Genomic DNA, 12,351 nt, shown 5'->3' with positions numbered 1-12,351 from the left:
ATGTTTGAAAGAGAATATAGTGTTATTTGTTAATAAGGACATTTGATTCACCAAGTAATTTCTTTACCGTCTGTATGCGACTGTCTTTGTACATGGACACGTTAGTATAGGCCATATGGATTTATTCGAGTCTGACTGACTTTTACTTTCGTTTCTCTGATAGTCTGAAAGTCGGAAAACAATGGCGTCCAAGAACAGACGGGATTCAAACACAAATCTATTGAAACATACGGACTAATAAACTGAACAAAGATTCCAAATTAAGAGTTAACATCCTACTGATTAAGCACCTTATATTAAGCATTAAAGCATTTGTACATGTTCTGAGAAAAACAGATTTCACAAACCTTGTTCACTAGCCATAAATCATAACTCTTGTAGAGGTAGTTTATATAATTTGGGACATTTTGTTGAGAGTTAAACGTCCCAATTTAAACTATCTCTACAAGAGTTATGATTTATGGCTACTTCTTCACCATAAAACATAGCAGTAGTATGATAGTCTTCCAAATCAAAATGATTTGGAGTGGACGCACCTGATTCCAAAAGCTCTAGGGTCTGTCTTGATGTGATAATTATGGAGTGCATAGGATAGCCGTAGCCGCAAATTGCAACACTAGATTTTTTTTATAATCGGATGAATCTAGGGTTGCAATACCTCCCATAGGGATCCAATGCATCAAAACAGTTTTTTTGCTATGATTGTATTAAACGACTTCAAATCACCATTATTGCGGCTCTATGGAAAGCTTGGAATTTACTCTTTCTATCTGCAAAGTGTTTGTTTCAGAAAAATCCACAGTAGACATGTTATGAGTTACTTTCTATCCAAGAAATTTGGTTCAGGTTAGGGTGACCATATTCTGAATCCCCAAAAAGAGGACACTCTACCCGGCATACCACACGCACGCACGCACGCACGCACGTTCGCACGCACGCACGCACGCACGCACACATATATATTAGCCCAAAATAATCATATTTAAACAAGAGACCCCTCCACCCTTACGAGCACAAACACTACAGTTGAGTCATTACATTTTGTATAATTCTATTCTATTGAGAAAATAGCAGATCTACATGCTTGTTAGATCGGCTATTTTCACAATTTCTGCCTCTAATATTTGTTTAATTTGCCATTTTAGAGGTACTCATACTGTTGAGTGAGAAAACAATGTTGCACATCAAGTTAATCATCTGGGGACCCCTCAAAATAATTTGGAGACCCCCCTGGGTCCCGACCCACAGGTTGAGAACCACTGCCCTATACCACTAATATTATTAGTTATGTATTTATTTTTGAGGGGGTTCCAAATTGACCCTTTACAGATCCACTGATTTAAAGTGCTCTTGACTCCTGTATGAACGTTCAGCTTTGTATTACAAAGAAACTAAATAAAATATACGGTGGTTTCTTCAAACCACCGTATCTTCAGCTTTACAAGGTTGTAGCCTACAACAAAAACATATTCTGTCAATTTAGTTAGCAGAAGAGCTCTCACCTCGCACAGACTGTCTTGTACTTTGCAGTGTCTAAATACCTTTAGTTGTGATGGAATGGACACAGAAGTGCCAGCTTTTAATGCAGACTGCAGAGTGAACGCTCTGCTTCTCATTTGGTCACCAAGACGAAAACACTGGCACTTGTCGTGCATTTCATCAGTGTAAACCAGCATTAATTGCGTTTGCAGTGCTATCGTTCGGCTGAATCGGCTCTGCGCAGCGCAAGCTGCCGAGCTCTGCTCTGAGTCTGGTCTGAACAGCGACGCATCTGAACGAGGGAGGGAGGGAGGGATCGCAGCGGAGACAGCAGAGTAGTATGAATAATACACGTTCCGGGGTTAAGGGGTGGAAATCCGTCTTTCACGCTGTGTTTACAAACGAACCACTGAACGTGCATTGTAAATGCCCATGATTTAACGCTGATATGCGCGAAACCCCGGACATTTGAAGGAATCTATAAAACCCCCCCGGACAGGCCGGACAGCCCCCTAAAAGAGGACATGTCCGGGCAAAAGAGGACGTATGGTCACCCTAGTTCAGGTGATAATTTTTTATAAGTCCTGTAGTTTGGAAGCGCTTGTGGAAAATCCTTCAACGGTCCTGTGATCACCTGGTTCTAAATGTCACATTATGCAGGAGGCAGCGGGACATGGCGTTATAGAAGACAAGCGCTTCCGAAGTTCAACACTAGAAAATAAACCATGTCTGCTCGGATTTCTTGACAGAAAATAAATCATAACAAATATACGGTGGATTTTTCAGAAACAAACACTTTGCAGATAGCAAGAGTAAATTCCAAGCTTTCCATAGAGCCGCAATATTGGTGAGTTTGACGTCGTTTAATACAATCAGATAGCAAAATAACGTTTTGATGCATTGCCTGCCTATCGACTGCTCTCTTCGCATTCAATCCGACTTTTTCACCATTTCTCAGACGTTTGAATGCAGAGAGTATGCACTGGGTATCCACGGAGGAGTATCCACGGTATCCTGTTCTCCGTGCACTTTGAAGTACGCATGCGCCGATATCTCTCACCTTGAATATTATTCCCCTCAGGGGAATCGAACCCAAACCGTGGGATTGTTGCATCCGTGCTCTACTGACTGAGCTAATGAACGGATGATGTGACTCCTTTTTTGTGCATTTATCTTTGACGTGGATAGTGGGGTAGGCGTGGATAGTGAGGGACTGAATATTTACTATTCTGTCCATAACGGCACATAACTCGGTAACGCGGCTGAGTGGGATTGGGCGCCGTTCCCACCGCTCGTCGCGGCAACTCGGCTCGCTAGCGCTCGCCTCGGTGGCGACTCACGGGGGTCATCGGCGCCCAATACCGCGCCGCTCCGTCGGGGTCTGTGGCGTGGAGCGTTACACCGGGGAACAGAGAATAATTGGCATCTGGTTCGAGCCTGGGATTCACCTCAGGTTTTATTTTCGCGCTCCTCTGCGGTTGACCACTAGATGTCGTCATTTTACTACTAATATCTCTGCATTTGGATACTGGATATCCTAGTATCCTGGATACCTTCTGCATTGAAGAGTCTGAAAGCACGTGAATATTTCGCATTAAGTGCGTTGATATCATTCGAAACAGGTGCACCGGGAGGTATTGCAACCCTAGATTCATCCGCAGAGATGGGAAAAGTACTCGCATTCTGTACTTAAGTAAAAGTAAAAGTACTTGTGAAAAAAACGACTTTGGTAAAAGTAAAAGTACTCATTCCAAATAATTACAAAAGTAAAAAGTAAAAAGTACGTGCTTTGAAAAGTACTTTTAAAGTAAAAGTAAAAGTATTTTTACCGTATATTTCTAGAATTTGAAGGATATTAAAATTAAAAGATCCCCACCAAACACACGTCTTAAAACTGGCCCAGAATTGGTTTCCTACTATAATGTGAAATCTAAATGCAGCAGTGTTTTTTTTAGACCGAGTACCAGTTTTAGATAATATTTGACTCTCCAAGTACAATCATTATTATTATAAAAAATATATGTATATCCCACGATTTTGTAACCATTTTTTTAAGTGTCAATTGACATGACTGATGTTAAAATACAGATAAGGTTTCCTAATAAGAATGTCGTTTTCATTGTTCAATTATAATTATAATACATCTCACATCCACAGACAGACAGATTTCTGACTGTTATACTTTAAGATGTTTTCCATGTCTGTCAGAGGACCCCAATGTAAACAAGCCATATAGGCTACTGTAGTCGTGCTTTTGCTATGCGAACTGCTAATCAAGTATTCAATCAATCAATTCAAACACACGCATGCATGCACGCGCATGAGGGTGCGCGTACACACACACACACACACACACACACACACACACACACAGACACGCTAAAGGCTTTTGCGAGGCAAAGATGACCGAAGCTACAGTTGTGCAGATCACTTTTTCCACACAGAACATGACAGAAACACTACTTTATCTAGCTTGCCCGTTTCAGGGCTACACTTTATCCAGCATGAGATAAAAAGCACTGCCACTGACTCACCAAACTTCGGACTCGGAGGTTAAAAAAGAACGCATTTCCAACGTGTGCATTACAGGAGCAGCATGGCAAAAGTCTTGTGTTTATAATCCATCCACGTGAGTCGTGTTGACATGTTTGAAAGCCGTGGCGAGATGAATGGTTTACATGACATTGTTATGATGGTAGAATTAAACCAGACTCTGAAAACCGTGGATTTCAAAATAAGAGCACAAGGTATTAGGCTATTATGTAGCCTATATGATTAGTTTTATTTGTTAGTCTAGTTACAGGAAGTAAATAGACCGGTGCTTGCCTACTTGACACAGTGTGAATCTCTCACTCTGGCCAGCAGCAGAGCGTCATCGCAGCCTGTATGCATGATGATCAAGCGCTTTAAAGGCCCCACAGACGAGACGCGATGTTGGGTCAGATCAGATCTCGTGCCCGGGGGTTTATCGGTGTTCATTTCAAACGACAGCGATCCTCTGTCTTGAATTCGGGCCCGGTATATCCCGCTGTGCCAAGTGAAATATCTCAGACCATTACAAATGAGACCGACGTCTCGCGATTCTAGCCACCCACGATCTCGGGGGGGTGGTGCCATGAGAGACGCGACTAGATGGTTCTCAACCTGTGGATCGGGACCCACAGGGGTACAAGATGTACAGAAAGGGTTCCTTTAAGATGAAACCATGTTTACATACATATATTCTAAGGAAATGGGTTGTGATTTTATAATATTAAAATGACGAAATTAAACAAATATATTCGCTATCTAACGTCAGTTTAATTGCCATTTGTTTAATGTTTTGACAATGAGGGTGTTCCAGGTGATCCCCAGCTTAATGATGGAGACCAAATGGTAACCAAATGGACTATTATTTATACTAAAGGGAATCTTTCTCCAAAATAATCAATTACCGCATGCCAGCAAAGACGCATCTAGGTCTGTAGTCAACGAGCCAACGACCCAATTAGCGCAGAAGTCCTGCAGCTGCGGTGTTCTGACTCGCTGACATGACCACTGAACAGCTCCACTGAATTATGATTAAGCCTTCTACATTCCCCTTGCACCTCAAAATAATGGATTACTTCTTCAAAATGCGGACTGGATAAAAAGAGGCAGCAACAGGTAATGAGTTATTCTGATCCAGCAGTGCGCAGAGAGCAGCAGACTCTTTTTTCCTCTCTCTTTTTTTGGAGTCCTTTGGCAATCTGTTCCCCGACGGTAGCACTGGGCTGACTGGGCTCGGCTGGGCAGCATATACATTTTTAGAAGTGTCTGTCCACAGGGCTGTGAGCTTGTAGATTTGCAGTTTTCAGCGCACTACCGTCATGCAACATATGACCCTAGCGACGCACAGTGAGTGCGGTGCGTTGCACTTGCAACGTGCTGTCACAGCACTGCTGTGAGCTTCTAGATTTGCTGTTTTCAGCGCACCACTGCCATGCAACATAAATGTCCAGTTAAGTTGAATAAATAGCAAATAATACCAAACAACCAAACAAATAATAGCCCGGGCTCTTATATAAAACATAATAAGGATAATATTAATTGCAAATAAGAAATAACGGCCCAGGCGCTTATACGAACCGTGCGCTTATTTGAAACAGGCGTTTCAAATGGTGATTTACGGTATTATCTTTTATAAATATAAAAAATATATTATATATATATATGGGGAAAGGCTTTTGTGAGGTGATAGAATACACTGCCTTGTCGCCAAATGACTGCCCCGTCGGAATATCGAGATTTAGCCACTTGCACTCCACTTTATAGCCTATTCAGTTATTTTAAACAATAAGCCTACAGATCAGATCATATTCATATAGGTTGTCAGTTGTCAGAACGTGTCACTTTGTTGTCATGGTAGCTCTGTTTTGGACCATTGAACAAAGATGGATAATGATGAAAGGGTTCACTTTGCGAACGGGACATGTTGGATTGGATACTGCTACTTCAGTGGAGAGACGACATGGAATACCTACCAGCCAACGTTAGTAGCCTACATTGCCGTGCCAAACCAAACCTTGCCGTTGTGATGCCGTAAAAGATGATTTGACAACTCCAAGCCAAATATATTATCAGCTAATAGCAATTATGAATGTCCAAACCTCGCCGTTGTGGGCGTGCAGTCGCAGAAAAAAAAAAAGTTTAACCTCTCGCTTTTTTTTTTACTGTCCCACCACCTCATCCAAGCATATAGAATAGGGACAGGCCTAGGTTCCTCAATATCATTTAGCTGGGGACCCCCTGGAACTCCCCAAGGACTGGCGGTCCTCTTTGAGGACCAATGAACAAACTGACAGCACGAGAGGCGCAATGATGTGCCCGCAGCCCGCACGTAAAAGTAAAAAAAAAAAAAGAGGAATGCAATGGAATGTCTCCGACTTTGAGTATTAGACCTACATTATATGAATAAGATATTATATATCCCCATGTGTTGTTGTGGGGAAAGGCTTTCGTGAGGTGATACACTGCATGCCTTGAGGCCAAAATGACTGCGCAGAAGAAAAAAAGGGGAAAAAAAAGAACGCTATAGGCTATAACGTTTTTGAACAAGTGATTACAACATTTTAGGGAGAAAGAAGGCTAAAGTAAAAAGTAAGTAGGCTAATAATAATAATAAAAGTGTAGGCTGTTCTATTGTGAGGTGACAGAATAGCCTACACTCTGCGCAGCCTAAAAAAAGGGAGGAGCTGGCTTCATATTATCTGAAGCAATCCCGTGAGCTTATTCAGACGACAATAATTGTAAAGGATTCCTACCCGATGACCCGAGAATATCAAGCTTTTTTGATATTATCGGGAGCGCTCCCGACGAGTCCCGAGGTCATAAAAAGCTAATTAACATAATCCGATCGTGTCGGGGTACTGTTCAAGCCCAAGACCGATTCCGGGGCCGACCAAACGATTTTCCCGGGGGGTCATCCCGAAATCTGATCGGGGAGCCTCGGCTCCGGGATCGGCTCAATGTGTATGGGCCTTTAATCATTTTGTTTGATCTGCCACGCATCGGCGCAACATTAACATAAAACCAAAGTAGCGAGCCTGTTTTGAAAATGTAGCGGAGTAAAAGTACAGATACTTGTGTTAAAATGTAACGGATAAAAGTAAAAAGTACCCAGAAAAAGAAATACTCAGTAAAGTACAAAGTACTGAAAAATGTACTTCGTTACAGTAACGAAGTATTTGTACTTCGTTACTTCCCATCTCTGTTCATCCGATTATAAAAAATCTAGTGTTGCAATTTGCGGCTAGGATTGCCGTGTGTAATGGTCACCACAGCAGCATTGAGGGTAGCCTATATGGCGAAATGGCTCTTCAACGGCGGTGAAAAGACTCGCCTCCACGGCAAAAGTGCCAGTCCAAAGGACCAAATGTTTTTTTTTTTTTACATTTATTTTGTACAGCAAAAGGACCCCTAAGAGCCCATGTGGTTCCATTTGTACACTCTCAGAGTTACAGACCTGTAAGGGTCCATTAGGAACTCCTCAAGTAACCCAGAGGTGTGCAATACTGTATGTGTGATTGTATTTGTTTATACATTTCTTTAATGAATGCTGTTTCTTTTATTTATTTTCAAATATAGGAGGCGTTAAGGAATCAGAGCGTTGAGAGGGAACAGTTAAAATCCTCCAGGATCACAACCCTACCTGAGACAACACAGTAAACACACAGGTTGGTATTTACACTTCTCACTTGACAAATACAACAGATGTACAAGCTGAAATATTGTCCACTTAGAGTGACACCATCTGCATCTGTGTCCATTCCTGATGTAGGACAGTGGATAGTTAGCGTGGTTAATGCAAGGGACATTTTTCCCCTTGGTGATCAATAAAACTCTAATCAATATCAGATAGTGGCTTTCTACTGTCCTCATTCACTTCATATCAAACCACTTTTTTTCTTTTCCTTTTTTCCCTTTTTAGCTCAGGGTGCATGAAATGGTGTTCTGAAGAACAATATACAGTATAATAATTTCTACAGTCAAAACACGTGGAGTGAAGCTTTTCACTTATTACACTGACATGTTCAGGTTTCACTACTCTGGGTTTATGCATGGGTTAAGTAGCCTCTGTCTCCATGCTCTATTGTTTCCTGTTTATACTAATTATATAGGAAATGATATACTCTCCTGATACATTTCATTAAACGAATTCAATATGTTTGAGGCGTACGTTATATGTGTATAAGATTAATGACAAATACATTTTGTGTGTGTACTTTGCAACAGGTGCCAGACTCATCTGAGACGATAAGATTGACCTTTAGATCAAACACAACTTCCAGTGAGGAGGACAGACTGTCTTTCCACAGCTACAGGAGAAAATACTGACTCAGACCACTGGAACCTGCTGCTGAATGGACTGTAACAACAACCACCATTCACACTGAGAGTGAACTTCAGGGAACATTCTAGAGGAGGAAGTGTTACCACCCTGACTGACTTCCTGTATTGAGCAGAGTGTTTGTAGCTTCACTCAGAGACTAAATGGCTTCCACATCGTCTCTTCCAGTAGAGGATTATTCCTGTCCTGTGTGTCATGACATCTTTAAAGATCCTGTTCTCCTGTCATGTAGCCACAGCTTCTGTAATGCTTGTCTGCAGCAATGGTGGAGACAGAAGGGAATGAAGCAATGTCCAGTTTGTAAGGAAATACATCCAACAGATCATCTACCCCGTAACCTGGCTCTGAAGAACGTGTGTGAGGCCTTCATACAGGAGAGACAGAGAGCTTCAAAACGTAAGAGGACTTCATCAGGCTCTGAGGATCTCTGCAGTCTGCATGCTGAGAAACTCAAACTGTTCTGTCTGGAATGTCAACAGCCAGTGTGTGTTGTGTGTCGAGATTCTAAAAAACACACCAACCACAGTTTCAGACCCATCGATGAAGCTGCTCTGGATCACAAGGAGGAAGTCCAGAGATTACTGAAGCCTTTAGAGGAGAAACTGAAGGTGTTTACTGAAGTTAAAAAGAAAAGTGACCGAACAGCGAAACACGTTAAGGTCCAGGCCCGGCACACAGAGACACAGATTAAGGAAGAGTTTAAGAAGATGCATCAGTTTCTACAAGAGGAAGAGGAGGCCACCATCACTGCACTGCGGGAGGAAGAGCAGCAGAAGAGCCAGATGATGAAGGAGAAGATTGAGCCTCTGAACAGAGACATATTAACCCTTTCAAACAACATCAGAGCCATAGAGGAGGAGCTGAGAGCTGAACACATCTCATTCCTGCAGAACTACAAGACCACAATGGAAAGAGTCCAGTTCACACTGCAGGACCCACAGCTGGTCTCAGGACCACTGATAGACGTGACCAAACACCTGGGAAACCTGACCTTCAGAGTCTGGAACAAGATGAAGGACATTGTCTCCTCCACTCCTGTCATTCTGGACCCCAACACTGCCCATCCAAGATACACCCTGTCTGATGATCTGACCAGTGTGAGATGTGGAGAAAGGCAGACAGTTCCTCGCAACCCAGAGAGGTTTGACAAGTATAGCAATGTTCTGGCTTCTGAGGGCTTTAACTCAGGGAGTCACAGCTGGGATGTTGAGGTTGGAGACACTGCAGACTGGGATGTGGGTGTGATAGCAGAGTCTTTCCAGAGGAAGGGAGTAGGAAAGGGTCAACTCTGGAGAATATTTGTATCAAAAGGTAAATACAAAGCACACTCCAGACCAGGGTCAGTCACTGTTCTCTCACTGAAGCAGAAACCTCAGAGGATCAGAGTCCAGCTGGACTGGGATGAAGGAAAGCTGTCATTCTCTGATCCTGATACTAACACACACATACACACCTTCACACACACTTTCACTGAAACACTCTTTCCACACATTAGCACTAGAGGTTCTCTGAAGATGTTACCTGGGAAGATCAGTGTAACTGTGGAATAATGCAGTTAGACATGATGATGAGGAGGAGACCTTGAGAGTCTTTAAAGGAGGATATTACTCATAGAATCTATATGGTTGTGTTGTGGTCAGTGACTGTTTCCTAAAGCAGTGGTCGTCAAACCTTTTCATGTCAAGGACCCCCAACTGATGATATTTGTTGCCAGGGACCCGTTCCTATAGAAGAGAAGATTTATGTTTAAACAAAAATCGAAATCATTCGAAGAAAATGTTGATATTTTTAAGTTGGGAGCTTTTTCAATATCCAACATATAAGTGGATAAAGTGGTTTAAATGATTGTGGTGCTGTATTAACTACTTTTGCTGGGGACCCCCTGGAACCCCCCAAGGACCCCCGGGAGTTCCCTGACCCCACTTTGAGAACCACTGTCCCAAAGCAGTGATTCGCATCCTCTTTTCTTTTTTCAATCTTGACATTTTAGTTTTCTTCGTTATCTCCATAAACGGTAACGTTGCCAACTTGCCATTGATCCTAGCAGGAACACAATGGATTGTTTGAACATTCAAATAAACGGCCCACCCATATGAGCATTTGGTGTTAAAGGGTCAGATGGGTGGGCCGTGAAACAAAGAAGGTTGAGGACCACTGATCTGTGACGTCATCAAAATGTCCTCATTGTGATGTCATGTTGTTATGGATCACATGTATTGGTTCTAGTGATGGTTATGATACTGTTTGGGGTTCAGGCTACACATAAACAGACTGTTATACTAGTCTAATGCTGTACTTTTTACTTTCATTTGACCGATTATACGAGGAAAACGATGACACCAACATTTTGTTTAAAACTCTGACCCTACTTATCCAAATTATTGATTTACATACAGACTGATTTGAAGGTAAAGCATAAGAGCTTAAAGGATGAATACACTCTAAGATATTGATAAGGAGCAGGCAGGAAATTAATGGGAAACAATATAATCAGCTGAAAGTGTTAATAGATGACAGTGAGTCAAGTTATTATTTTTGTTTTGTGTTTATTCTTTTGAGCTGTGCTGACCGCTCTAATACTTGTTTTGTGTTTACCAAGAGTTTTCCTATTGGATGGTGTAAGTTGGACATACGTTTTCCAAGGGTTCTCCCATGGAGTTAAAACTACATGACATGATGTAGTTTGTCCATCATCAGCACCACTTGAATTCACACACTGTGTGATTTTTATTTTATTTTTTACAGTGCACTATGTTCTTCATACTCTCTGTCCTGTCTTGAATAGCAGTTTTCTTTTTCTTTTAATTGAGATGGGACACCAGCTGTTATTGATGTGTAAAGAGACTGCATTCCTGATTAAAGTCTGACTACAGAAAAATGATCTGAAGTCATGGTTGTTTTTATAGTGAGGTAGTGGATTGCATGTGTGATTCTAGTCTAGTCTTCTCTTACTGCAGGGTCTGTTGGCATGACATCTTTGACTGAAACTAGTGTGTATTTTGTATTTGAGGAAATTATTTCATACATAATGTGTTGAATTACAATCATTTCCAAGAGCATCATAATGATGAAACAAAGAGAATAACGTTATGGGCTCTTTTCAGGATTACAAAACTGGACCTCTGCCCATGCAGGGGCCAAAGGAGCCAGGCCCTAAACTAGAACCTTTGTGTGATTATCTGTGAATAATAGAAACTACTGGATGACAGTTAGTTTATCAACTGTTTCTGTTTGCATGCAGTTTTATTTGTCTTGCATCAGACTACAGCAGATGTTTATTTGAGAGATACATGAAGACCTTCCTGATTAACTAAACCCACTTTATTGAAGGACAACACTGACATCTAGAGGGCAGATTCAGCAACACCTTGGTACATCGCAGTGCGGTGTCGGAAGCAAGCTGGCCATTCATATTTACCATAGGGTTTTTCATTATCAGCCACAAAGTCGTAGCAATTCAATGTACACTTACCACTAGGCTGGTGGTTGTAAAATGGTTCTATATGCTCCCGTAGAACCCCCGAGTATGTCACTCTAGTTTTAGTAAAAACACGTTTTAATCAAGATCGCACGGAGAAGAACTGCATTACCCATACTTCTAAACATGTACATCCGGTGAAATCGACGTCTGTGATTGGTCTAGCTTCTTCTTCTTTCACATATCTTGCGGTTACCGCGGAAGTAGCTACTGCCCCCTGTCTTCCCGGGGGATTATTACTGAGCGTGATTTAATGGCAACAACAACAACATTCGCAATGCATTCTGGGAGTGTAGTTTCCGCAATTTTAAAAATAATGATGTACACAGTCTTGTACCCTGCCCTTTTTTTCAGCTTTCTAATTAATCTTTGCATTCAAAAAAATGTGAATATTGACATGATCCCTCTCCAGCCGAGGTGGCTATGTCCAAGGCTTAAAAACGTTTAAATACATACTTTATGAAATGTCTATGGAAGAAATGAATGCGGAAAACGCTTCCGACACCAGAGCGAGGACGGGGTGGGG

The 12,351-nt window shown here is 41.8% G+C and overlaps 1 protein-coding gene across 1 annotated transcript; it reads left to right on the top strand.

The window, feature by feature from the left end:
- Positions 1-8,474: 8,474 nt before the first annotated feature.
- LOC308301382 (nuclear factor 7, ovary-like) lies at positions 8,475-9,920 on the top strand. The gene has a single exon (XM_080745354.1). The coding sequence runs from the start codon at positions 8,491-8,493 to the stop codon at positions 9,895-9,897; it is 1,407 nt and encodes a 468-aa protein (XP_080601480.1). The 5' UTR covers positions 8,475-8,490; the 3' UTR covers positions 9,898-9,920.
- The last annotated feature ends 2,431 nt before the right edge of the window (positions 9,921-12,351 follow it).

This window comes from Nannobrachium achirus (genome assembly GCF_963921795.1).
Source record: "Nannobrachium achirus genome assembly, chromosome: 16".
Classification (NCBI taxonomy): domain Eukaryota; kingdom Metazoa; phylum Chordata; class Actinopteri; order Myctophiformes; family Myctophidae; genus Nannobrachium; species Nannobrachium achirus.
This window is presented reverse-complemented; position numbering and strand designations above follow the sequence as displayed.